Source organism: Sebastes umbrosus, chromosome 12 (assembly GCF_015220745.1).
Source record: "Sebastes umbrosus isolate fSebUmb1 chromosome 12, fSebUmb1.pri, whole genome shotgun sequence".
In the NCBI taxonomy this organism is placed as follows: Eukaryota; Metazoa; Chordata; class Actinopteri; order Perciformes; family Sebastidae; genus Sebastes; species Sebastes umbrosus.
In genome coordinates, this window is record NC_051280.1 from 11,139,447 (window position 1) to 11,167,419 (window position 27,973).

Consider the following 27,973-nt stretch of genomic DNA (forward strand, 5'->3'; position numbering starts at 1 on the left):
CTAGAGCGAGAGAGCTTAAAAGAGGTGATGAGAAAAAGCAAGAGAGAGACTGTGAGGGAGGAAGATGCTGTTGCCAGGGAACAGCGGTGAAGTAGAAACGTCCATCTCTCCCAGCTCATAGGAGGATAGAAAGATGTTAAATCATGGATGCAAAATGGACTGAACGTGAGGAGAAGGAAAACAGCTGATCCTGACACCCTGCAGCCTCAAAGAGAAGGTAGGCAGGTGTGATTACATAACCACCACAACACATACTGGTGACATCATCACATCAGGATTAGAGCCTGGGGTGGGGGCATTAGTGGTGGCAGAGGGAGGAGGCGGGGTAGATGAGGGATTCAGCAGAAATAAATGGGAGGAAGAGAGAGAGAGGTGATCATCATGAGACAAGCTAAAAGGGCAGGATTATCTTTGGAGCAAAATGCTGTGTGGAATCTGACTGGCAGAGGAGACTGAAAAGATGAGAGCAGGATGGTGTTTGATATGTGATGACCCTGAATCTCCTCTTAACCCTTCTCTCTCTCTCTACAGGAGGATACGAGTTCTCTCTCAGCCTCCATTAGGAGCATCAGTGAACAGCAAGAATCATCCAGCAGCCCAGATCCTGAACACACTAGTGTCCCACCTGCAGATGTAAACAGTGATGACGCTCACTCTGCTCAGGCAGATTTAAGGAGGAGGAGGAGGAGGAGGAAAACAAAGAGGAGCGTCTGAAAGCAAAACAGGGAAGCTGTCAACACGGCGAAGAGGAAGTCTTCCTCATCATCACACTATGTGAGTACATTTACATGAGCCATGATTTGGCTGGTTTTGGCTGGATAAAGTGCCTCTCTTCAAGGGGGTAGATTCTCAATCAATGACATATTTAATGCTTTGTTTCGTCATGCTACTGTTTGTGATTCAAATTATTGAGACAGTGTCTGTTTCCATTTGTCAGATGAGGAAAGGATGGCAGTCGTGACAGAGTAGCTTCTCTCCTTTCACACACATTTTAAGGCCCTGAAAATGTCTCAGTCAGCTTCTTTATATAAGTAACCTACATGAACACACCGTTTCCTGACAAATTTAAAACATTTTTTATTATTTTACATTAGATATTTATGTTTCTCTGTGCTCTTCTCACTTGCTTGAAGTGGACAGAGCTCATTTGGAAAAAAGGTGGTTACTTCCGTGCACCTATCAGGATTTTAATCTGATCAAACCACAGCCCATTCAGTCCTGACGAAGCGGATTAGCTGAGTTTTCAAGTGTTAAACTCTTATTAAATGATACCTAAATATGTTTTTACATTTGCTTGCTGCTTATTTAGTCATAAATATTTAATGTTATGAAGAAATACTTATGATTTGAAGCCAAATAACTGGGGCTTTTCTTGTCTGTAAATTTGCAATCAAAACAAGTTGAGGAAGGCTGCACTCGTGATGTATCCCCTCGCCTTGCCTTTTTTATCATCAGTGGCTCTATTGATGCTTATCTCCAAGCTGCAAGCCATGTAAATGTTTCCAAATGCAGAGGAGGAAGGAATGCTGTGATGTTCTATTCAAGTTGAAGCTCTTCTGCTCCACTTAAAATTTGCTTGTCAAAGAAAGAGACTTAAAAACTAAAAAAAAAAATGCTCTCCACATATAGCATTTTCAGCTATTTGCTTTCCACCTCTGAGACAGATTAGTAGGTGTTTGGTTTATTAGACACAACGCAGTGAATAGGTCACAAGATAGTGTTTGGGAAATGAAGGCTGCTCTGCCATCTGGACTCAAATCCCTACCAAACACGTGCTCCTGCAACATTACTTTGCGTCCATCAATCAGCAGTTCACTGTATGAGCAGCTGAGCCTCGGCAAGAGACATCTGCACAGACAGCAGACCACACGCACTGATCTGCGCCGGTTTCCGTGTGAATTTTCCACTTTATTCTCAGCAAGGCACAACCCCTCTTTCATTCTTTATTTAGCAGGGAGAATGATCAATCTGTTCCACAAAGCTTTTAAAGATCAGAGTGAACAGAGAACAGAGGAAGGAGACTCAACGTGTGACTTAGCCAAAAGGATCTTTATCAAAGTGATGTTTAAGGATTTCCCCCATCAAGTTCATATCAAACACTGCGACTTTCTTATGGGATAGCACAGTGTAAACACTCTCCTCCATCGTTTTAGAATCCAATCACAACACAGCAGCATGTAGCCTCAGGGCCGGTGCCTTTTAGACCTCAGCTTTTTTTAGTCTCTGATGTGTCTCACTATAGCACATCAGTGCCATCCCAGTGGACAAATGGGCTGTGGTTACGTCTGCTGCAGCATGAACTCTGGCTGGGACAGTGATGTATGGACACTCCTCCCCCCATACGCACATTTCTGACCCCCACATGATGTTCACTCTGTGCATGACTGATCCTTGTATGACAGCCCGCAACAACCACCGACACAAACACGAGACGCAGTAAAGCTTTACGTCACATACCAAGAAAAAGCTTTAGGTGGAGACTTCCGATTTGATTATGTAAAATATGGAGGTTCAGATGACTATCTGCGTTATGGCAGCATGGGTGATTTTCTCATATCGCCCTGAGGGGCTGTATGAGCAATGTGGTGTTATATTTGTGTCTCTTTCCCCAGAGATTTAGGGAAAGGAAATCCACTGGGACTTAGTTTTGACATTTTTGTATTTATTATAACATCGTGACAATTATTACCATGGCAAAATAGCACTTGTGTTTCAAAAAATTTACTTTTTTCTATGCTATGTATCATGTTGGATTCGTCATGTTATGTTTTCTAACAGCTCCTCGAAGCTGTATATTGTGGATAAGTTGGCTTTTACTTGGCCTCTTTAAACCTGCAGAATATTTTTGGCATCATTGGGCAAAAAAATCCATAATAACCTTTCAGCATATTGTAATTCAAGTGTTCTGAGAGAAAACTAGACTTCTGCACCTCCTCATGGCTCTGTTTTCAGGCTTCAAAAAATCTGGCCCGTGATGAGAGACTTTGGCCAATCACAGGTCATTTCAGAGAGAGAGAGCCTTCCTATTGGCTGTTCATTCAACGGAGGCAGCTGTCAATCACTCGCAAACTCCGATCAAACGGTCAAACTAGGCAGCGCTGATCAAATATTCTTTTACTGTAATGCCTATTTCTCGCCTCAAATGTTTTCAGAAACATCTTGTAGTCCTGTTTAGCTGTAAAATGAGAAAGTTTGCTCCGGCTGGTGGGCGGTGCTTGGTATTTCCTCAACTGATCTCAACATGGCTGCCAGGTCACAAACTTTCTCATTTTACAGCTAAACAGTACACTACAAGATGTTTCTGAAAACATTTGAAGCGAGAAATAGGCATTACAGTAACAGAATATTGATTCATATTTGATCAGAGCTGCCTAGTTTGAACGTTTGATCGTAGTTCGTGAGTGATTGACAGCTGCTCACAGACGGCAAGGCTCCAGCTCAGCTCTGATTGGTTGTTTTCCTCCGGTCTTTGAAATCTTGCAGATGCCATGTGGAGCACCGGAGGACACAGAGGCACATGATTTTTTTCAGATTACCTGTCTCATGCACTACTGTCAGGATAAAGTGATAGTTTTATAAAAATATGTTTTTTTAATCATATTTGCTCCAATTCTACCTTCTGCAGCTTTAAGGGGTACTCTAGCAATTTAGTATACTGCTACCATAAGGTTGTTTGACATGACAGACAGATTTAAAAAGAAACGGTAAAGATTTCATCTTTAATAAAAAAATGTATCCTAATTTTTCCTCCCTAGTATGGTCCAAGTAAACTCCAAAAACACTGAGTCCTGCATTTCCCACAATGCAACCGGATAGTGTCTTTAATTAAACCCTCCCTGTCTGGTAAACACCCTCGTCTTCCAAACTCCACACCTTCAGTCTGAACGCTGGCTGTCTGTCTGGCTGGTTTATCTCAATTATTATAAGTCTCAAAATTCCAGTTATTCTGATGAAATCATCAGGGTTGCGTAAAAATAGGTGGAGTGCCCCTTTAAGACAGCTGCAGGTACTGTATGTTTTAAGAATATTTCAACATGTGGCTTCCTGCTGAATGACATTGTTTCATTTGTTTGTCAACCACAGTGAGCTGAAGCCCGTCCTCCCTGGCAGAGGATGGGTACAGCAGAAGCCACTTTACGCATGGACAACATGGAGGTTAAGGACGAGTGGCAGGATGAAGACTTCCCCAGGTACTCCTCTCTCTCTCTCTCTCTCTCTCTCTGTGTGTGTGTGTGTGTGTGAGCAATTTGTCTGATTTGTGCGGAGGCTTTGACAAACAGGCCCAGCTATGATGGGAAGTTAGTCACGTGTGTTGAATGGTGAAAGGCAGCAGGTGTGTTCTTTCCTTGATGTAGTGTTACGTGATTATGTCGGATCATGCCAGTGAACTAAATAGCAGCTTGCACAGAGAACTAAATAATGAGGACAAGTCAAACACGTCACGGTGTCCAGCAATGGAAAATAGTCGGCCAACCACTGTTTTACTGGCAAGAATCACTTCTGCAGCAGAGAGAAATGTGTTTGAGCAGAAGAAACAGATTATTTATAAGGACATCCAGTGAATTCACAACATATTTGAGAGTTTATTACATAGTAGTGTCACACTTTATCTATCTGCTGCAAGTTGTTATGGTATTTATAAAATATAATGATACAACAATGGTATCCTGGTAGCTCAGTCTGCTAAAGTTTATACGATACAAACAAATGTCATTAGATAAGAAGAGTAATGGGCACATATAACAATTTCAACGGGAGTCCTATAGAAGAGAAACTGCTTTTACACAGTAAATCGTTTTTCTCTTCTCACTGTTTAATCCACTCTTGAATATCTGTGGGAATTGTCTTTAACTTACCTCGACAAAGCTACTGACAACATAATAACAGCAATTATCTCAACAGCTCCATCAGCTCGCCCATACTTGTGGTATTTTAGGGCGTGTTTGTCTATGCATGCACGACTGTGTTAATGTCTGTGTGTTTCTCTGTCTCTATATGTCTCTGTCTGTGTGTGTGTGTGTGTGTGTGCTATCTACTACAGTATAATCTAGCCCTCTTGTGCCCCCAGCACTGAGGGTTCAGCTGTCTTATTATAATGTCAGAGGGGAGTTGGTAATTACTGTTATTTCTCAAACAACACATATTGTTTCCAAGGACACACTCTTGTTAAATAATAGCACCACACCAACAACAAAAGACTGAGAGCTAAAATGCTCACACTTTATAGTTTATTTCACTTTTTTATCACAGCAAATTGATTTGAATGTTAATGCTTTATAACTAGCAATTACAAAAAGACCAAAGCAATCATTAACTTGGTAACAGAAAAAACAAAAGGCCAGAGAGAAACTATGATTTCAATATACTGTATGTCATTTCATGTTTTATTTCTACTGTATTGTATTTATGCTGTATATTGATGTCTTTCTCTGCAGGCCACTACCAGAGGATGGATATGTTGATTCTTCATGTGGCCTCTCTGACAACAGAACCAGTAAGTGGAATAAATACACAGCATTGACTATATATTTGACTATATACTGTAGCAGAGGTGTGGACTCGAGTCACGTGACTTGGACTCGAGTCAGACTCGAGTCACAATCAATTTGATGATTTTAGGCTTGACTTGACAAAATCAAAACTTGACTTGCAACTCAACTTGGACTTTAACACCATGACTTTACTTGGACTTTGAGCCTTTTGACTTTAAACTTGATACCTTCCCCCCAAGCCCAAAGATTAGTAAAAAGTATCATATTTAAAAAGTGTGCCACTAATCAATTGATTTCCTGAATCAACTCACGTGAACGCTATCCATCCCCAGCAAGTCAACACTTAATCCCCCAGATCTTTTTTTATGATACACACTTGTTTTAAAAAAAAATTTAAAAAGCACTCATGATTTTTGTAAATTGAATATATTATTACTCTGTTGTTAGAGGTGTAATATGTAACAGTTGTCGGTTGGTGTTTGTAAACACACAGCATTCAAAGTTGGCCACCAGCCGAGATGGAGAGAGAGCAGCGATGGTGGAGCGAGCTATAGAGTGAACGGAGAGAGAGTGCTGTTAGTGGGTACAAAGCAGTGAGTCAGAGAAATAAAACGTTTTTTTTTTTTATTGTTTCACGGTAGTTACCTTCTAAAACACAAATAAACACGCGACTAACTGTGCACACTTCCGCACAACCCTGCGGGAAGGTGCCGAGTTGCCGGATTTTGAATGAATGCAGCCGAAAGGCAGGCTGTCCTCTCTGCCTGGTGTGTGTGTGCCACGGTCAAACTGACACACCGATAGCAGCACACAGCAGAGGAGAGACAGAGGAACAGGGGAACTCACAGCGATGTAACAAATCCGTTCTCATCCATCAAATACGGCCGCAAGGCATCTAAAGGGGGACTTGTGGGACTTGAGGCGTGACAAAGCGGTGGTGTTTGACCACCTGAGCGGGCGGCGTGCTGTTATTTGCTCGGGGTTACACCCCCACGTGGGGCCCAAAGGCTGTTTGCAGACAATCAGAAGCGTCCCGAGTAAATCAAAATAAAAAGAAAAGAGAAAATACAGGCAGAGGGCTGCAGGGTCTCTGTAGATACAGGTAGCACCACACACTTCTAGTGGGGCGTAAATGATGATTGAGAGGGATTCTTTTTGTATCAGTCTCTACATTGTTTTTTTAGGAAATTGTTGCAAATAATACCTTAAAAATGGCATTACATTTGATGAGCGTTTTATGACTTGTTTAGGACTCAAAATTTAGGACACGGGACTTGTCTGTCTTGACTTGGGACTTGAGTGTAAAGACTTACTTGTGACTTTGCAAAACAATGACTTGGTCCCACCTCTGCTATATACTGTATCTAAACTTTACTGGCCCGCCTGTCCAGATCCTCCCACCAGTCTGAACGTGGGCGAGTCCATGGCCCAGCGTAAGCGTCGCACTCTGGTCGCCCCTGACATGAACCTGTCCCTGGATCAGAGCGAGGGGTCGGTGCTGTCTGACGAGTTTCTGGAAACGCCCGACGACCTGGACATCAACGTAGACGACATCGAGACTCCTGATGAGACCGACTCGCTGGAGTTCCTCAACAATGGCAACGAGCTGGAGTGGGAAGGTCAGACGGAGGTCAAATGATATTGACAACTTTAGATGATCAATATTGAGGAAAGCACACATTTTTTTTAAGGTCAAGGGACTCAGACGTCATACGTTATCTCCCTCCGGCTGTCCATTCAACTGTCAAATACAGCAAAAATGAAAACAAACACTGAATATCGTGATTACTGCTTGGCTAGAAAGTCAAGGCTGCTTTTCTTAATTCACCAAATTATGTCTAAAGCAGCTGAATGTTTTGATTCTTAAGGAAATATTTCCATCACTGCTGTGTCCTCTGTGTCCTTGACCAAAGAAATTCTCAGTCAACTAACACTCATACGATTTTTGTCAACTAATCGATTAGTTGATGTAATCCACAAAGAATCACACAAAATCACTACTTTAAATCTTGTGTTTACCGGAGATGTGCTCATAACTTTCTTGGAACTAATCGACCAAGAGTGGGCAGTCTTAGTTACAAGCTATGAATCACGTTGAAGATTTATAGCAGGCAGTGACAGCCAGTTCCAATTCCTTGACCCTTATCTGCCTCATGCTGACTTAAAATATGTTAAGGAAGGCAGGTGGGGAAGGAAGGTTAAACACTCTGACCATCTTTGTGTCACCTTGTGTCCAGATGACACTCCTGTGGCCAATGCCAAGCGTCTTCCAGGTGAAAGTGAAGAGGAGAGAGACTCCTCAGGTCGTCTGTGGCGAACAGTGATCATCGGTGACCAGGAGCAGCGGATTGACATGCAGGTCATTCGACCGTACCTGAGGGTGGTTACACATGGAGGTTAGTAAACCAGTGTGTTCTTATATTTAAATACCTGAGTCTGTGTCTGTGTGTATGGGGAGCTTGTGTGTGTGCGCGTGTGTGTGTGTGTGTGTGTGTGTGTGTGTGTGTGTTAGGATTCATCCAAAATGGGTTTTGAAACACCAGTACTAACAGAACAGTTTTAGATCAAAGTTGATGATATAGCAGTACGTTTTTTTATGCAAATATTATGAACTTGGAAGAAGAGTTTCGAGTTTAGAGCGGTGTTGATTCAACTTAGATAGATATATTTATTGTCCACCTCAGTGGAAATTTGTCATTGACTTATGAATACAGAAAAGTTACATACAATACATATAACAAAACACATCATTAATACATGCAAATATACAGTATATACAGTAGAACAATGGGCATGTAGCAACTCGTTATATAAATAATAAAAGAGAGCACATCTTATAAAATAACGTAAAGTTATTTAAATATAATGGAGTCATTCTGAGTTCAAAGCCTGTATGGCATGGGGAATAAAAGACTTCTTATTTATGTTGCGGCTGATCTTTGGGACTCTAAATTGAAGGTAAGACGGAAGCAGCTCAGACTTTGAGTGTAGTGGATGTGAGGTATCTGCAGCTATGTGTTCAGCATTCCTGTGTACAGCACTGTCAAATATATTGCAAAGTTCTTTCTTTGACTTGCCAATCAACTTCCATGCAATATTAACTATCTTGGAGAGCTTGTTTTTGCTCTTGGCACTCAACACCATGCTGTTGTGTTAAATGACAAAATGCTTTCAACCAGGCTTTGGTATGCTATTTCATAGCTCTTCAGCTTCCTGATTAAAAGCAATTACAGATAATGGATGGATGATTGTCTCTCTTATAAATGCTCTCTAACTTCTCAACTTTATGATCATTTTAGAGGACGTAGTTTGTGGTGTTTTTAAACTGTATTATATTGACGTGTGTTTCTATTATTTTGTCTACTCTCATTGATATAAATGTAGTGCATGGTGGACAAAATAATAGAAAAACCTTAGTGCATTTAATTCACCTGTGCTAAACATGAATACAAAATAATTAAAAGAGCCTTTGGATTTTTGTACGTAAATATTTGAACTTCTGAATAGCTTTTGTACCAGTTATTACAAGTGTTCACCAGGAATGTAATAGTCCTATCAGGGTGGAAAAGCCTGAAACAACATTTAGACCATAAAAGGACATTAGAACTCGTAAAGGATGGAAAGAAAAGAAAAGCACACTTCTTTATACGGCACATTTCATGCAGAAAGGGAAACTCACGTGCTTCACATTGAAAATATGTTTAATGACATTAACCAGATCCAACCCACAACAAGCAAATCATTAATGAAAGCAAACATTTAAATGAAAAGTTGTGAGCGACTGATATAACATACAACTGAAATACAACTCTGCCAATACAGCTACCATCATACTGAATGTGCGTGTCTCTCTCTCCTCTTTCAGGTTACTATGGCGAGGGTCTGAATGCCATCATCGTGTTTGCAGCCTGCCACCTTCCTGACAGCGGCTGTGAGGACTACACGTACATCATGGAGAATCTCTTCCTGTAAGATCCCCTCTGGTCTCTTAGGGGACTCTTTGACAGTAGCATGCTGTATTATGCGCCTTTTTATAACGATATTCTTCTACTTTATTCTTTTCTTCACTGTATAATTGATCAAAGGACGTGACTGGAGAACATGTCTCCATAAAATATGCATGTCGAATCACATTTGAAACGAGTATTAACATTACATGCTAGTGATGAAAGATGAATACGTTTAACAACACTCATTTTGGCTTCATTACTTTGTGAAGTACATATCTGGATTGGTTCCACTTAATGTGAACATAGGAATTCGGTCAAGTAAAGAGTTTTCATCTTGTATGTTACTGTACAGTCTTGAGTCCGATCTGAGCTTGTTTGCTCTGTCCTCAGGTACGTTGTGAGCAGCCTGGAGCTGCTGGTGGCAGAAGATTACATGATTGTTTACCTGAACGGAGCGACTCCTCGCAGGAAGATGCCCGGCATCAGCTGGCTGAAGAGATGCTACCAGATGATTGACAGGAAGTAAGACGGACAACATATCAAAACAGTTAGGGCAAATGTGATGGAATCGACAATAGAGTCAAGAATGTAAAACTAATGTTGTTGATGCTAAAGATAAATGATGATATTATGATTGAAATGATTATTAGAAGGAGGAAAGCATCACAAACACTTGAATGTCTCCTGCAGACTGAGGAAGAATCTAAAGTGTCTCCTCATCGCTCACCCGACGTGGTTCATCCGGACCGTCCTGGCCATCTCGAGACCTTTCATCAGGTGAGGGTACATTCAGTGTGGTTCGTAATTCATCAGGCTATCTTTGAGTGGCTGAGAACCTCTTCTCCAAACACATCTAAGGAACAGGCAGAAGATACATTAAAGTCATGACATAATGATCCAGTTGCGTATCAATTCAGACCATCACAGAACATAAAGAGCTCTGCTACAAGGCCTGGCCTTGATGACACTGATATAGATATATATTAAAGAGTATATTTATTGATTTCCAAAGGGTCAAAAAATCAAGGATTAAGGAGCATAATAGAAATATATACCCTCTTTTCCAACTTACCCTCAACACAGAACACATTCTCAACACGAGAGCCAAAAACAAAATAAATGAAATAAATAAAATAAAATATATAAATAAACAATAATAAATAAAATAAAAATATATAACATATATAAATGCGCATACACATACATAAAAAAGGGGGGGGACAGAAGGTTTATACAAATATATGTTTATATGTAAGGGATAATGTACAGCGAGACGGTCATTGTTGTGAAATAAACCCCGACAGGGCGATGCTGCCCGTCTTGCATCGACCCTGTCAGGCCGGCTCGCTGTACCTTTTCCCACTTAATACACAGCGAAAGAAGAAATCAATAATTTGACACAAAAACGGTCTGCCAGAGTCCGGAAAGGAGTCCCAGATGTGAAAAAAAAAGTTTGTCCCTGAGCCAGCAGCTTATCTTCTAAAGGAATAAGTTCAATAACACTCTTAATCCAATGTGAGACTGTAGGGACAGAGTCTTTAAATCCACCAAATAGGTACGAGGGACAATTCTTTCTTAAATATAATGTCAATTTCTTTACATACTTTGACCCAGAAGTCATTAATGAGAGGGCATTCAACAATACAGTGGAAGTCTGAACTGTCAGTCATTTTGTAATATTAATTTGTGACAATAGTTGCATGTTGTTGATGTTTTCTGCAGCGTGAAGTTCATGGATAAGATCCGTTACGTTCACACCCTGCAGGAGCTCGGTCAGATCATCCCCATGGAGCACGTACAGATCCCTGAGTGTGTGTTGCAGTAAGTACTCTGAGCCACCAAGGGTCACCGTTGAGACACTAAACACGTCTATCACAGCCCATGTTATGTATTGCATGCTTAGAGTAACAACACCCTGAGAGAACTCAACCTGAGCCAAGCTGTGTTTCATTCATCAATATTTAGTCTGTGTCATTGTCAGCATTTGTAGTTCTCACTGTTTATTTTAATGTACTGGAACAGCTGAAACAGTAGATGATGGAGATAATGTGCAATATGCTAGCAGTCACTACTCTAAAGCAGCATTCAGACTTTCTGTCTGTTGTAGCACACATCAGGTATCTCAAACATAATACTAAAAGAACCCATGACATTCACGTGCTACGCACATGGTTCCCATGGGGCCTTCAAATCCTTGAAAGTTTGTGAATTTGTGTTTTTTTTTAAAAAATAGATATAGACATGGGTCATTGAAAGTGCTTGAATTTATATATTTTTTGCAAGAATAGAAATTTAAGTTATTTTGATATTTTATTTACTTGTTTTGCTGTACTGCGTTAGAGAACAAGAAGAGACCACATTATTATTATTATTATTATTATTATTGTTGTAACAGTAATTAACCTTGATCCGTGTCTCAAACTATGCTGTGTTTTTTTTTTTGAATTTGAGGAAATTGGGCCTGGAAAGTCCTTAAAACAATTCTTGAATTTGATGTTTAAAAAGGTGTGAGAACCCTTTTAGGATTTCTAAAAAGTAAAAACTCATATTGGTTTTTAATCAAACTGTGGGTGACCAGAGGCTTTGGGAAGACCTGCAGTGAATACTTAAACTCAGTAAACATATGATTTACAATATCGCCCTATAATGAACTTTTAGCTTCTTTGTATGCTGTAGTTAGTATGTTGATGTAATGATACATCAGTCCGACATTTCTATTCTCATTTTTTAAAGGTATGATGACGAGAAGATACGAACACAAAGGGAAAGGTGAGCAGTAGATTTTCATGTGATTTTATATAAAAAATGTATTATGTTGTTGTTGTTATTGTTGTTGTTGTTGTTGTTGTTGTTGTTGTTGTTGTTGTTGTTGTTGTTATGCTTGTGAATTCAACTTTTAATTTGGAGGAGGATTGTATTATTTCTTCTTTCAAAAGATACATAATCTCACTTTAAGTGTTTAACAACAATAAATAAAACCCTCTTATATACATCAGTCCATTAATGTATCCATTAATTAAACCTCATCTTGATTATTTTCTTCTCCTTATGCTATATATATATTTTAAGAGTTTTAATGCTTGCTCTTTTTCTTGCATCTAAGCATTATTGTTATTAATATTTGCCCGTCTTACTTACAGACTTGAGCAAGAGCAGCAGCAGAGCAACTCAACACTGCCTAAAGAAAGGTGACCTCATTTTAAAGTACATACAGTCCAGTGCCATTTTTGGATTTTTTTTTTCTACTTCAGCACTACAACACGGAGAATGTTCAGACATTTTGTTATTTTATTTAAAACTGGTGGCTGCTAGACGCCTGGAGCCATTTCACTCTCACATACACTCAGTGCAACTTTATATCATTTAGTCTGTTAAGATACTGAAACAAGAAAGCTCCCTCCATTAGTATCAAGAGAATGTGATGGAAAAGGCTGATAGAAAATCAATCTGTGTGTTTCTTCTCTTTAAATTAAGTGTGAGCAACTTGTGCAGCCATGTGTATACGACCAAGCTAAAGATGTATATTTACTTATGGCTTAATATTTAATCTGTCATTTCCAGGCCAAAGTCAACGATAGCAGAGGTTGGCCATGACATCTGACATTAAGGTAAAGCTTCTCGCTGACATAACTGCCTCCACAAACTTCACCAGGATGGTGTGTAATGTCAGCCCAGTGTAACTAATCTCTGACATACAGGGAAATATTCTCGTCTGCACACGCACACACACACACACACACACACACACATATGCTTGTGTGCACAAAAGAGACACGATCCAGTAAATCACCTAAATGCTGGACGGCCAATGGCCTGTCTGGGGTGTTGGGTCACTGACACCAAAGGTCCAAAGGGTCAGCTCTCAGTTCAGAGGTACCGAGGTCCAAGTGTCAAGTGAGACCACAAGCAGAAAAATGAGATTCCTCAGATCTCAGTTACTCTAAAAAGATGTACAGCTCATTTACTTTTTCAGTCGCGAATAGATCTGCAAGGATTATTCGATCAGAGGTAAATTAAGTCATTGATCAAATAAAAAATGCTGAACTTTTTAGCTTCTCAAAAGTAAGAAATTGCTGCTTTACTTTGTCTTAGATTATAGTGAATTAATATTTTGTGGTTTTGGACTGTCGGTATAAAGGCCATTTTTCACTGTTTTCTGATGTTTTATAGACCAAATAATTAATCTGTTAATCAAGAAAATAATCAGCAGATTAATCGATAAGAAAAATAATCATAATCGCAAATCAATCACATCTGTAGTTTAAGAATAAAAGTCTAAGTATAATTTTTTTCTTTTTAAAATAATTTTTATTGGTATTTTTTCATTGTAAACAGAAGATACTCAAGTTGTTACATGTTTTATAACCATATGTTACATATAAAAATAATAGCATATAGACATGGCAAAAGCAGTATGTATACACATATATATATCTATATATATATAGATATATATATTTATATATCTATATATATACACTCACCGGCCACTTTATTAGGTACACCTTGCTAGTACTGGGTGGTCTTCTGCTGCTGTAGCCCATCTGCTTCAAGGTTTGACGTGTTGTGCGTTCAGAGATGCTATTCTGCATACCTTGGTTGTAACGAGTGGTTATTTGAGTTACTGTTGCCTTTCTATCATCTCCAACCACTCTGCCCATTCTCCTCTGACCTTTGACATCAACAAGGCATTTCCGTCCACACAACTGCCGCTCACTGGATATTTTTTTCTTTTTCGGACCATTCTCTGTAAACCCTAGAGATGGTTGTGCGTGAGAATCCCAGTAGATCAGCAGTTTTTGAAATACTCAGACCAGCCCGTCTGGTACCAACAACCATGCCACGTTCAAAGTCACTTAAATCCCCTTTCTTCCCCATTCTGATGCTCGGTTTGAACTTCAGCAAGTCGTCTTCACCACGTCTAGATGCCTAAATGCATTGAGTTGCTGCCTAGTGATTGGCTGATTAGCTGTTTGTGTTAACAAGCAATTGAACAGGTGTGCCTAATAAAGTGTCCGGTGAGTGTATATATACAGTAAATATATAGAGAGTGAGAGAGAGAGACATATATATATATATATATATATATATATATATTTACATAATAGAATATAAGTGTAATTTAAAGTACATCTCATTCATACAGTAGATAGTTAGCCCCAGGAGGAAACTGAAACATGCACCTGTTTCTTTACTTACTTTAATCACTTTGATGTTTTGACTCTGATGAAGATGCAAATTGCCTCAAAATGTAACTTTAGTACTGAAGCCCGTGATCATAAATATAAAGTAAAGAAACAACCATGTGTTTCCTTCTCTGAGAGTACTGTACCAAAGGTTTAACCACAAATTGTAATGCTGTATGATTACTGTCGATCATCAAGTCCAGCTCATGTTTCTCTTTTGCCAAGTCATGTCTCAGGTCTTTAAATTCAGTGCATTCAGTTGCGAGTGCAAGAAATGTTAGCTGATCCTCAAACATCGTATTGCCATCTTACCCCGTGTTACATAAATCACATCTGCTGATCTCTTTAAGCCTGCCTGCACACAACCGATCGATTCTATTTATACTGGGCTGTACGACTGAGGTCTGGCAAATTGATCCGCGTCGCACAGCCCATTCTGAGATTGGGGGAACTACCCGCCGCCGCAGCAGCAGGGTTGTGTGGGGTGGGTTATTTTAGAAACCCTCCCCACCCCCCTGTCTGTGCTGTCCTGCTGACCGTTCCTATCAGCCTCAATATATCAAAGGAGCTATCAGCCGTAGGACTGGCTGACATCCCAGGAATGGACACGGACACCATCTCCTAACCAAATGCCAAGGGAAGGAAGCAGGGGAAAAATAAATAGGCATGTGTCAAGTTGGATCTAGTTTAGATTTAATGCATTTTTATTGACACACTGCCAAATTTAAAGGACCGATATGTAATACATTATCTGTAATGAATCATAAAATGACCATATGTCATCAGAGAATCATGCTGAATTTAAATCCTGGCTTCTCTAACAACAATGCTACAGCCAGTATGTTCTCCTTTTCTTTTTGTTTTGGATCTGTGTGATCCCGTCCACTGCCCATTTCAACATCCTGTTTGCCACATATGAAACAAATTGGCACACAAACACAGCCTTCTGCAGCCATGGGAGCAAGCAGACAAACTGGATCAAACAGAAATAACTTAACGTTAGATTAAACTCCACCTGAAAAGCCTCGGTACATCTCTCTGTGGTCCGTGTGCAGCTGGGTTATCAAGGCAGCAAGTATTTGAGACACAGCCGGTGGTAGGGCGACCAGATTCCGACACAACAAAGCTGGGACAAAGAGTATGTTTGTGTGGGACAATGTGGGACTTGTTACCAAGGCTGAGAGGTCATCTGCAATTTTGATATAATGTCTATCTAACTCAAATAATAAGCATTTCTATTCTGCCCCTTATTATGTAACATCTCTATGCTTTGCCCGAATGCACCCATAGATCGGCACGTCTCTTTTTGAGCCACGTTTCCTGTGAGACTCGCTCGCATGTACTGTGTCGCAGTTTCTTTGTTGTAGCTGCATTTCTTTTTCTTTGTGGTAGTTTTCAGCATATTCTGCCTAAATCTGCATTGCTTGTGACTTTGTGGTGACTCGCAATTTTCCCTGTTGGGCATAGCGTAGCAAAGATGGTGACAGGTTCACTTGCAAAACTGGAGCCAATGAAAATGTTTTTGAATGTGGACTGCTGTTACCTATTTTAAGACGCTAGCTGTCAGTGCTATACGTTGCTCCCCTCAAGGATTATATAGGAAATGTTGTATTTGTGGAGATGCACAGATTTCATTTGATGTCTTTCAGACTGTCAGGATAAAGGTGACAGAGAAGAAAAAACAATGAAACTGTCTGTGTTTGCATTTCAGAGCTTTAAATCAAAGAACCAACGGGGGACATTCATTCATTAAAACGGGAGCCAGCCTAGACTGCCATCTAGCGCTTAAATCTCCTGGATGCAAGACAATCATTTCTCCAAAACATCATTTTCAGTGACATGCTTGCTTCTAACTAAAAGTTAATTTACAACCAAAGCATTACAGAGTATAGCTAAATGAATCTGCATGTCAAGTTGAGCTTTATCTGCAGCATGACTTCAACTATTTAAATGAAAATTTAAGGACTTGAATGAACAGTCAAGCATCTTCCTACAAAGCCGGGAATATCATCCGTTTCTAAGTGTACATACTTGTATAGATATTTTTGAGAACGGCGTTTGCACAGGATATTTGGTTTTTAATTTGAGTGGCATGGTTATTATTTGGTTTCATGGCCGTTTACTGAGAAATAATGTGCAATGATATTGTTCTTCTTCGACCTACAGTAGATGTTACTGATGCAAACGTGTGTCAAGTTTTCCAGAGTTTGATATGCAGGTGGCATGCTTGTTTATATCCTTCTGTCTCATCTGTTTTTGTCATTTGTCAAAAAGGTACTTTTACAAGAAGGAAAACATACATTGTTACAAATGAAAAATTAAATATATTTAAAGAGAGAGTCATATTAAAGTGTTATTTACGAAAATGTGCCATTTACTGTTTGTAAAAAAATAAATAAATGAATGAACTAAAACAAGCTTTTGTCACCTTGTATCCAACCTTGACTTCTCATACAGAACAGATGCACATTACAGCTTATATGTTCATCTTTTTATTGCCTCTAAATATATTCCAGTTTGATCCAGAATGTTTTTGACAGGCAGTTACCGAAGAGTTATTAAGAGGCATAATTATGATTTATTAGCGTGTCAGTATCCTTTGTGTCCCCTGACATTCGGTCATAATTCTCCTGAGGTGACTCTTCTTTATTTGTACATGTTAGGCTACTGTGATCACAAGGTATTAGCACAATACATAACCCATAATAAACTTTCTCCTGCATGTTCTTTGATTTTTTTTTTTTTTTTTACCATTAACTTGTATAGTCTATTGTATAAAGTTATTTTAACAATTCTTTGGATCAGACATGAAAAAGAGTCCTTAGTTCAATGAAATTACTTTGCTTTTTATGTCTCCTGGCCTATAATAATATAAAATTAATATTTCAACATGGAAGTTAAAATGGAAAAAGGGGTCTGTTTGCTGAACATGAGGTTATAACAGATTAAAAGTATTAATGAAATGTTCGATTTAAAGGAATAGTTCAACGTTTGGAAAATAAGCATTTTTGCTTTCTCGTTGAGAGTTCGATGAGACGATCCATACCACTCTCATGTCTTTATTTAGCATTATGTATGGTGCTAGAGGCAGAAGGCTATTAGCTTAGCTTAGCATAAAGACTGGAAGCAGTGAGAAACCGCTACCCTGGCCAGGCCGTCACCAATGGGGTCAAATGTGTATTAATAGGGGAAGTTATGTGGAAAGTATTAGAGAGGCGAAGTCCCGCCCCTTCCTGTGGACCATCATGGGACTTTATTTCGTAATGTTTGTCAATTTAAAAGTCAAGAAAGTCGCAGTTTGTTGTAAAACTATACCTAAGTGTCAGACTGTGAAAATACTTAATAAGAAAGACTACACACCCAAAAGTCGCAAAGTAAGTGACGTCTCTCTTGCTGAAGCTACGATGCCTGTGTGTTTCGTACTGGGATGTACTCACACCAGCAACAGGTCTCGTCGTTCTTCCGCTTCCCAGATGATAAAAAGACCAGGAGTCGCTGGATAAAACACATCGGGCAAGATAACGTTTAATTTGTGCATGGAACCGTTGACTACCGTACATATTTTTTCCAAAATAAGGTCCCATGTGGTCCACCGAAAGGGGCGGTACTTCGCCTATTTATTCTTGACGAACTACAGTCGGATGCGGTGACTTCCCAGTGTTGTGTCGTCCATAACCCTCTAACTCTGTTAGAGACAGTTTTGTTTGTGGTGACCTCTGTAGGCCATAGAAAATAGGACTACAATTCCCACGTCGCTCAAGCCAATTAATAGAGTCAGGTGTGGGTAATTTGAGGCTGTAGACTGTTGATGATAGTTCTCAACCGTTTAACATAAAAAGATTTAAGTTTGCTGTTCAGTTTCTTTGAGTTTTGCCTCTTTTGGTTTTGATTGTTGTAAATTTTCTTTGTCGAATGTGTGTTTGGAACAACCTTGATTTATTTTTGATTAATCGTACGAGCCATTCAACATCAAGCCAGCCTGACAAGCCAAACCACAAAAGTCACCACAATGGTGAGTAAAGCAAGACAAATAACTTGAAAGATAACGCGTTGGAAATGTCTATGGTGTACAAAGCATCTAAAGAAGGAAGCATGCGACACCTTCTAAAACCACAAATTAGCGTTTTCACATCTCTGTTTAATTGCTGAGCTTTTGGCGTGTTTTTGAACTTTGGTGTGAGCCAGGCTAGCAGTTTCCCCCTGCTTCCACTGTTTATGCTAAGCTAAGCTAATCACCTTATGGCTTCAGCTCACTAGTTAATGCACAGACATGAGAGTGGGATCAACCTTCTCATCTAAGTCTCTGCAAGCACATTTCCAAAAATGTCAAACTATTCCTTTAAGCCTGGATATGTTGGTAAATTGACATCATCCTGGGGGAAAAATCTTAAAAAGTTGTTATAGGTTGGATCTGGAATATTACACTCAAATTCTAACTGTGACAAACAAAATGCTGTTCAAGTAAAGGTTTGTCTGTCGTCTGACTAAGAAGGAAAAAGTAGTGTGATTTAGTGCCCTAAAGAATGTCTGAGCTGATATGGGACAGTTTTGTAATCCCAGAATGCAGCATTTTCTGTTAACTAACATCAGAATACAACACATCAACGCTGCCAATCGCTTTGATATAAGAGGCAAAAGAAATATTATCATCACATGGTGTCAACAGGCATCTCCTCTGCTTTGGGAATGTCACCGGAGTGAAACATGAAACCATGTGTTCTGATAGCTGAGACTCAAAGTTCACCTCTTTCACGCATACGATTACAGAGATACCAATCTGTTCAAAATCCTGCACAAACATAATGAACTCAAGGTTAGACTGCTTAATATCCGGAGGTGTTTAACAAACATGATAAGTTCAAAGACATAGACGAATGTTATCAGACCTATAGCCGTGACTCGAGGTCACATGGTCGCATGGCTGGCGGCCATGTACTCCAGCTGGTTGCATCAGAAAAATGTGTGACGCAGCAGGCCGACACACAATAGCCGACTAAATATAGAGCTTCTGGTTTTCACCCACCCGGAGCTGTCTAAGCATGGAAAACTTTCCCTCTAAAGCCAAATAATGAGGTTTCGCTCTGAGCTGGGATGCAGATGGGTCAGTACTTTTATACTCTGACATGTATAACAGTAAATGTTACTGGTTGTACAATTTGCAGCCTTTATCTCCTCTCCATACAGTGCTTTTTCTAAGACACTCTTATGATAAATGACTTCTGCACTTAAATTACATCTTACTAAACAAAGATTTTACGCTCTAAACTATCAGCTCCACCAGCTTTCTTTCTGAGACTCCACATGACTGTGGCTCTCTCCAAAGAGAGACTTAATGTTGTGTTTCACAACTTAGCCCCATCATCATTTCTTTATTATGTGTCTATATGTTCCCCTGACCCCTGACAGCAGCAGGTGGAATATTTGGGATCTACTTTCATGCAACTGTATGTTCTCCTCCTCCTCATTGGTGCTGCGCTGGCTGTAAAGCGGCAGCTTATAGGCTGCAGGAAAAAGGGGGCCGATTGGTTTGAGAGGCTGTGACGCTGCAGCTAAAGCCTTTATATGTCCGGTGAGGAGATTGTCTATCAATGAAGTAGTAAAAGGGGGGAACGTCTGTGGCAGAAGAGAAGGAAAAGGTTTTTTAGACGAAGCTTTTAATAGACTGTTTGCTTTGGGTGGGTTCCCTTCTTTTATTTACTGAATTCCAGAGGTGACCAAGACACAAAGTCAAAATGAAGTTCATCATAGGCATTGGAGGGTAAGTCTCATTTCATTTGTTCACTTTATACTTCTGCTTGTCTTTTAGTAGAATGTAACTCACATCTATGTGAAATGAAATCTTAATCTTTATCTTAATCTTTCAGAGTGACCAACGGTGGGAAGACCACTCTAACAAATAGACTATTAAAGACATTACCCAACTGTTGTGTGGTGCACCAAGATGACTTCTTCAAGGTAAGCTGAATTAAAGTCACCATTATTATGAACTTTAAGTCACTATATATGTTCAGTTTAAAGCTACTATTTTATTATATTAATGTTGAGTTAATGCAAGTTTTGTATTTGATATATTTCATGTTGCTACGTTAAATTTGCTACGTTAATAAAGCGCCAGGCTGAACTGCAGATGTGCTGTCATCACAGTAGCCTAGTAATACATCTGGCTGATTGTGTCCTGGACAGCCAATCAAAGGGCCGAGCGTCCCCACTTAAAGTCAGACTTTGTCCAATCCTGTTGCAAATTCTGCAACCAACTTTTTGCTAAACCTCATTTGGCTCAAAAGAAGCCAGATGTTTTATAACTCTACCACATCCATCTTTTCGTGCTGCATTCAGGGCCCGTAAACAACATTGTTTTTAAAAATCAAAGTGACTGGAGGTCATTTTTCCACTGATATTGCATATTCCAGTTTGCTAAATGAGCTAGCATCCATCTTTAAAAACACTTTCGTCAACGCAAAACAACAGCGAGCGCTACTTTTTGTGGAGACGAGTCCTTGACCTGTCCTGTCCAGGTGTGATCTGCTCTGGCTGGTTACTAGGTTGCAGCAATGTTTTATTGGTGACTGTTATTTCAGAAACCCGATCAAATAGAAGTCGGGGAGGACGGCTTTAGACAGTGGGATGGTAAGAATGGATTTTGCGTAGGAAAACCATGCAGTAATGTACTTTTTCTTTCCTGCACATTTCCTCAGTTTGGTAAAATCCTAAACTGTTTGATATTCTGTCATCTATTCTGTGAATGCTGCAAACATTCACTAATTGTGACCGATGTGTGTAAAAGCACATTGGTGAAGCTTGCTGGTTGCATGTGTGATGAATTCTGCTCTTCTCTCTCCTCTCCTTGTTCTGTATCAGTGATCGACGCCATTGACATGGAGGCTATGGTCAACACTGTGAAAGGCTGGCAGGAGAACCCAGTCAAATTTGCCCGCTCACACGGCGTCAGCGTGTCACCCGAAACTGAGGAATCCGACTCGAAGGAGGGGATCCATATTCTCATAGTGGAGGGGTTCCTCATCTACAACTACAAGTGAGTCGCTTGCCATCTTATTAGTTTTTCTAGCTCTCAAATTTACCCCACAGGCCTCTTGACCTCTGAAGCTTTTCACTAATCTGGCCCTCGGTTCCCCTCTGCAGGCCTCTAATTGACGTCTACGACAACTGTTTCTACATTTCCATTCCTTATGAGGAGTGCAAAAGGAGAAGAAGGTAACAAACAATCGCCGTGACTTTGACAATGAAGTGTTGGATGAATTACATGCTATAAAATGACTCAATTGTTTTCTGCAGTACAAGGACATACACGCTCCCTGACCCCCCCGGCCTGTTCGATGGCCACGTCTGGCCCATGTACTTGAGACACAGGAAAGAGATGGAGAACAACTGTGACAGAATAGGTATGTTGAGCATATTGCTCACATCTGAATCAAAATATCAACTACCCTTCATGTGCTTACAGTGCTTCTGTCTCCCTATCCATAGCGTCAAAATAAAAGCAGAATATTCCCCTCTCTGCCGTTGACATAACTCTCATTCACCTTTAATTTGTCTTTTTCTGGACAGAGTACCTTGATGGGATGACATCTAAGGACGATATCTACAACAGAGTGTATGAAAGTGTTCAAAACACCCTACTGAACAACTTATAGGTAAATAAAATCTAGTATCCTCTACATTTTCACTGACAGTGTAACAGCATCGGTGTTCGTAACTTCTCTCCTCTCTCTCTCTCTCTCCGCAGCAACACGGGGATAAGAGTGGATTTGTGTATAGACTTGTAAATATAACTTTGCCTGAATGTGTAACACCAGTTCTGCACTTCTAGCCTGACTTGTAAATAGTTAATCCTGTAACTTATTAAGAACTAAAGAAAGAAGCGCCGTGTTTTGTATAGTCCCGTGTAACTTTTTGTAAAAGATAAGCCACCTCTGGACCGCCCAGTGTTGAACATCAGGGACAGATCTCCACTCTGATCTTGTTGTATGTAAACATACGAAATGCCCACTGGGACGAAGGGAATTGTGTCTCGCAACCAAATGAAACGACTGAATCTAATTTGAGTTTCCTGTTTTCATTTCACACACACACACACACACACACACACACACACACACACACACATCTATAGCTCCTATAAAGGCCCTATTCAGAATCACAACCTCACATTTTACAGCACAAACATATAGAGTATGTAAGTTGAGGATGACTGATAACATCCTGCAGCTCTTGAATGAGACTCTTTATCACCCAGATCAGAGTTAGAGCCTCAATAAAAGTGGCCTGCAAACTGAATGAGGATGTTTTCCTCTAAAACACAATAGATGAACTATTGCAGTTTACAGGAAGGAAAAGAAAGAAGGACCAATAAAGGTGGTCTGATTTAAGTTGCCATTTTAAATGTTGGGTTATATAAAATATCAAAACAACATTTGAGCTTCTATAACTAAAACGAAACAAACAGGAGCTTTTGTTGTAGTTGTGTGTCAACACAACGCAAGGAAAGCAACTGGATTGTTTTACTCGCCCATACTTATTAAAGGCACTTTATGTTTAATCATCCACTTAAGCCAGCAGTAGGCAGAATATTTTTGGCATCATTGGGCAAAAATTCCATAATAACCTTTCAGCATATTATAATTCAAGTGTTCTGAGAGATAACTAGACTTCTGCACCTCCTCATGGCTCTGTTTTCAGGCTTTAAAAAATATATCCGGTGACGGGAGACTTTGGCCAATCACAGGTCATTTCAGAGAGAGAGCGTTCCTATTGGCTGTTCATTCAATGGAGGCAGCTGTCAATCACTCGCAATCAGACGGTCAAACTCCGATCAGACGGTCAAACTAGGCTGCGCTGATCAAATATGAATCAATATTCTGATTGACAGCTGATCAGAGACGGCAGGCTCCAGCTCGGCTCTGATTAGTTGTTTTCCTCCGGTCTGTGAAATCTTGCAGATGCCATTAGGAGCACCGGAGGACCCAGACGCACATGATTTTTTTCAGATTACCTGTCTCATGCACTACTGTCAGGATATAGTGACCGGTTTATAAAAATAACTACTTTTAATCATATTTGTTAATTCGATCCACTGCTGCTTTAAAGTGCCTGGAACTGGATTTGTAATGCTGCACTCCATTGATATCTATTTAACATTACATCTATAACTTCAGTAATAAATAGTATTATAATTATTGTTTTACCTTTTGAAGATTGGAAAAATAATTAGTCTAGCCACGACCTAAATTTGGCCTTGGGAGTCTGCCATACAACCACAACGTCCCTGCTTCAATTCCAGCTGTTGCATGTCATACCCATCTCTCTCTCTCTCTCTCTCTCTCTCTCTCTCTCTCTCTCTCTCTCTCTCTCTCCCCACCCTTTTCCAGTCTGCCTCAGTCGACAAGAAAAATGTAATTGTCAACCAATGTGGAACACTTATCAGGACACTGAATAAAAATATCTGCATCATGTTTCTGTAAATCATGTTCAGTCTTGCTGGGCAAATTCTCTTTTCACTTGCATCTACACAGGAAGGTCCTTGTTATTATGCTTCCCTGCTGTGCTAACAACACATCCAGTAACTTTTCTCTATTCTAGCCTGTAGCTTTGGTGAATAAACTGCTTTATTTTTTCCAAATTGCTGGCATCAACTTAATGAAGACATGGAGTGAAAGTGCTTGTCCTTTTCCCTGATAGGTTACCACGTCTCTAAAAGATCAAATGTCCTTTTAAAAGTCACCGACATCGCTCCACCCTCAGCCAACACCGTCTGCACAGAAATGAGGGGAAACGGCAGTAAATTTTCACTTTTATTGATATTTCAATATTAAAATGCCAGTGAGTTATATGGTCACCTTGAGGGCCGTCTGTCCTATCTGCAGCTGACTACACAGCATGAGCCATAAAGCAAATGACTTGTGTCTGACCGGCCGAGATGACTAAGACATTACAGGATTTATTGTCTGAGCATACATTAAATATTTAGTGTCATATAGGCTTTCTCTGAATCTCTCCTTCTTCTGATCTCGCACACTGCACATGACTCTGGCACAGCCACAGAGGGTGTGCTGGGGGGGTTCAGGATCTTGTGATACGTTTCTAGGAGTCTTTAGATGCCAGCAGTTGGCCTGGAGCAGAGGGGGGCTAGTTTATATTTAGGCCAAGTGTCCGGGGTGTCAGGGGAATATATGTAACGAGTGTACAGCCAGTTGCCGATTGCCACACAGCCGCCTGCTCTGACTCAGGGGCCAGTCCCCACACGCCACCACCGGGTGGGTAAGGCGAGAACCTCGGGGTCCCACGTCACCCGCCGCCTTGGCAACCCCCGAAAGTACAGCCGTGGCATCCATATTTAGGTGGAGAGGGAGAGGTGCGGCTGTCACATGTCTGTGAGTAAGTGAGGACCGCTGAGGCATGTGAACAGTTGTGGTCATGCCACTGAAGTAATGACAGGAATATTTATGGCTGCCTCGCTGTGACTAAATGTGAGCAACTAAAGTCTCCCTATTTAGCATTAATAAGCCCTATTTAATAAATGGCTTATTACACACAATAATGTAGCTGTAAGCAGGTGTAAGGACATTTTAACTGCTTATTAAAGGAACAGTGTGTAACTTTCGGGGGATCTATTAGCAGAAATGGAATCTAATATTCATAACGATGTTTTCATTAGTGTAGAATCACCTGAAACTAAGAATCATTGTGTTTTCGTTAGCTTAGAATGAGCCCTTCATATCTACATAGGGAGCAGGTCCTCTTCATGGTGCTCCGCCATGTTTGTACAGTAGCCCAGAACGGACAAATCAAACACTGGTTGACAAATACATTAATAAACACTTGTATCTGCTTACAACTACATTATAGTGTGTTATAAACCAGGTATTAAACCTGCAGTAGGCAGAATGTTGTTGGCATCATTGGGCAAAAATTCCATAATAGCCTTTCAGCATATTGTTATTCAAGTGTTCTGAGAGAAAACTAGACTTCTGCACCTCCTCATGGCTCTGTTTTCAGGCTTTAGAAAATCTAGCCCTTGATGGGAGACTTTGGCCAATCACAGGTCATTTCATTGAGAGAGCGTTCCTATTGGCTGTTCATTCAACAGAGGCAGCTGTCAAATACTCGTGAACTCCAATCAAACGTTTAAACTAGGCAGCGCTGATCAAATATTAATTAATATTCTGTTACTGTAATGCCTATTTCTCGCATAAAATGTTTTCAGAAACATCTTGTAGTGTACTGTTTAGCTGTAAAATGAGAAAGTTTGCTCCGGCTGGTGGGCGACGTTTGGTATTTCCTCAACTGATCTCGGGTCACAAACGTTCTCATTTTACAGCTAAAAAATACACTACAATAGGTTTATGAAAACATTTGAGGCGAGAAATAGGCATTACAGTAAGAGTCACATTGTTCTGGTTGTTTTTATACCACTTTTATTTGCTTGTTGTTTTTTTGTTTTTTTACGGGAGCTGGTTTTGTGAATGTGGCAACGGTTCCTTAAGGTGTTCTTTTTTCTTATGTTGTATATCCTCAACTGAACTTTATTTATATAGCATCTTTAATACAATCATGCAGCCAAAAGTGCTTCACAGAGCAAGATTAAAAAAAGCACATACAAAAAACAAAAAATAGGCAACAATAAATAGAATTTTGCAAGACTAAAAGTTACAACAATAAACAATAACATTAAAATAAATAAAAGTCACGGGAATAAATAGGCTCAAGCGATAGAAATAGTATGAAAACCAATGATTAAGGTATTAAATGATGAGGCACCTAAGTAAAAGTCAGGCTAAAAAGATACGTCTTAAGGTTTCTTTTAAAAGAGATCCACTTTAATTTCATGATATTTATAAAAAACATGTTAGAAGAGATAAGGAGATACACCGTTTAACCAACATTAAAAAAATACTAAATATCACATATCATACGCCTTAAGAACTACCACTAGTTTTTAAATTGTCATCCAGCATACAGTTTACTGAGCTCTGCTTTTTATTCTGCAGATGAAAACCAGCCTTTTGGATTAATCTGACTCATTTACACAATATTGGCTTTAATTAATGTGTGCTGGCTCTGATAAATAAAGTTTATACTGTACAGTAAACTTCATTCATTAAAAATCCATAGTAAAAATCAATAAATATATTTAGTTTAGTTAGTTTATCCAGTTCTAAAGAAAAATGCATAAATGACTCTTGCTGCCCTGATACTTTATGTTTGTCTTCCTTTTCTGTAACTGCAGATATTTGATCTAAAAGACATTTATTCAAGCGTTAAAACAGAAGTAGCAGCAGTCACACACAGTAGAGCTTAAAGGCCAAGGTAACCGCTTAACAACAGGAGGTATTAACATTCGGGTTAAGGGTCCACTGGCGAAACGGTTTTTAATAGCTCACATTTTAAGTGCTCTCAACATTAGTTTGTCACGTGTAGATCGACCAAAACGTGAGAATAGATACAGCAGAATGAAACTTGAGGAGAGCTGACCACGCTGATTCTGGTAAAGGTTAATTAACGATAAGCAACACAAGAAACCTGATGATCTGCAGTCGTCAAGTAACATATAATTCATAATTTATTAGACATTTCTATTTTAACTCAGGTTATAAAAAAAAAGAAGTCAGTTTTATTTAAGATTTTACAATTGTTGCTTTCAGGAGGAACTATATGTTCATATAATGGGACAGCAGAGTTCAATAATTTTCATTTTTTCCACACATTTTTTCAGCATCTCACCTGTATTTTTTCCCCATGATCATGTGGTAAACCCTCTGGATCTATCATTTAGTTGTAAACTCCTCAGACTGGCAGTGTGAGGCCTCAGGGGAAGACAACAGGTGTATTCCTTGTGGGGCAGTTTTCTTGTGGTAAAACCATTTTAAGACCATCATCGTCGTTTAATCTCACAAGAAGCAAAGCTGTGAGCAGCCCTGGATACCTAGATTCATGAGATAATATTCAAAGCGTAAAAGAGTTAGTCTTTCACTCATGGGAAAGATCTGCTGCTGCTGCTGCTGTAGGCGTACCATGAAAACAACCACAAACTTTATTTTATTCACAAGCACTCCTAGTTTACAGTCAACATTAGTTTTTGTGGCAACATTTGTTGTGATTTGTTTACTTCCAGGTCAGACACACAAGTAAAGACTCAATTCAACGTTAATACTTACTGGCTAAACTTTGTGGGTTACATGTCCTGCTCGGGAAGTCTTGTGCCAAACCAGTGCCTAGGATCTGTGGCTCTTATAAATCTGGACTGCAGCAGGGGCAGTGCAGCGGGGGCGGTGCTGGACTTTGGAGAAGGGGATAGGTTCTTTGACTAAGAATAGAAAAGCATGAAGGC

General features: G+C 39.8%; 2 protein-coding genes and 1 long non-coding RNA gene across 5 annotated transcripts; 2 read left to right on the forward strand and 1 right to left on the reverse strand.

Moving 5' to 3' along the window:
• LOC119498120 (caytaxin-like) lies at positions 1 to 17,045 on the forward strand. Its single transcript, XM_037786642.1, has 14 exons — positions 1 to 217; positions 532 to 774; positions 4,084 to 4,190; positions 5,436 to 5,494; positions 6,884 to 7,111; positions 7,730 to 7,888; positions 9,358 to 9,460; positions 9,833 to 9,964; positions 10,133 to 10,219; positions 11,165 to 11,263; positions 12,176 to 12,211; positions 12,583 to 12,630; positions 13,004 to 13,050; positions 16,340 to 17,045. The coding sequence occupies exons 3-13, from the start codon at positions 4,114 to 4,116 to the stop codon at positions 13,041 to 13,043; spliced, it is 1,068 nt and encodes a 355-aa protein (XP_037642570.1). The 5' UTR covers positions 1 to 217; positions 532 to 774; positions 4,084 to 4,113; the 3' UTR covers positions 13,044 to 13,050; positions 16,340 to 17,045.
• Positions 6,961 to 27,901, reverse strand: LOC119498124. 2 transcript variants are annotated; one of them, XR_005209063.1, is made up of 5 exons: positions 27,801 to 27,901; positions 27,367 to 27,568; positions 10,170 to 10,295; positions 7,719 to 9,943; positions 6,961 to 7,098 (listed from the first exon to the last, which is right to left on the reverse strand). It is a non-coding gene; the product is annotated as an uncharacterized LOC119498124 (long non-coding RNA). The 2 variants fall into 2 exon arrangements; XR_005209062.1 differs by having other exon boundaries at positions 7,719 to 10,295.
• LOC119498123 (nicotinamide riboside kinase 2-like) lies at positions 20,212 to 22,686 on the forward strand. 2 transcript variants are annotated; one of them, XM_037786649.1, is made up of 8 exons: positions 20,212 to 20,386; positions 20,493 to 20,583; positions 21,207 to 21,255; positions 21,487 to 21,661; positions 21,769 to 21,840; positions 21,922 to 22,028; positions 22,195 to 22,280; positions 22,373 to 22,686. In XM_037786649.1, the coding sequence occupies exons 1-7, from the start codon at positions 20,361 to 20,363 to the stop codon at positions 22,278 to 22,280; spliced, it is 606 nt and encodes a 201-aa protein (XP_037642577.1). In that variant the 5' UTR covers positions 20,212 to 20,360; the 3' UTR covers positions 22,373 to 22,686. The 2 variants fall into 2 exon arrangements, with proteins under 2 accessions (XP_037642577.1, XP_037642578.1); XM_037786650.1 differs by lacking the exons at positions 20,212 to 20,386; positions 21,207 to 21,255.
• Positions 27,902 to 27,973: the final 72 nt, after the last annotated feature.

Bases quoted from the DNA above. Each gene is read 5' to 3' on its own strand.
- LOC119498120 (XM_037786642.1), top strand. From the start codon at position 4,114: ATGGGTACAGCAGAAGCCACTTTACGCATGGACAACATGGAGGTTAAG. The intron at 7,112-7,729 runs GTCAGACGGAGG...CCTTGTGTCCAG, and splicing joins CAACGAGCTGGAGTGGGAAG to ATGACACTCCTGTGGCCAAT. The intron at 7,889-9,357 runs GTTAGTAAACCA...CTCCTCTTTCAG, and splicing joins GAGGGTGGTTACACATGGAG to GTTACTATGGCGAGGGTCTG.
- LOC119498123 (XM_037786649.1), top strand. From the start codon at position 20,361: ATGAAGTTCATCATAGGCATTGGAGG. The intron at 21,841-21,921 runs GTAACAAACAAT...TGTTTTCTGCAG, and splicing joins GAGTGCAAAAGGAGAAGAAG to TACAAGGACATACACGCTCC. The intron at 22,029-22,194 runs GTATGTTGAGCA...TTTTCTGGACAG, and splicing joins GAACAACTGTGACAGAATAG to AGTACCTTGATGGGATGACA.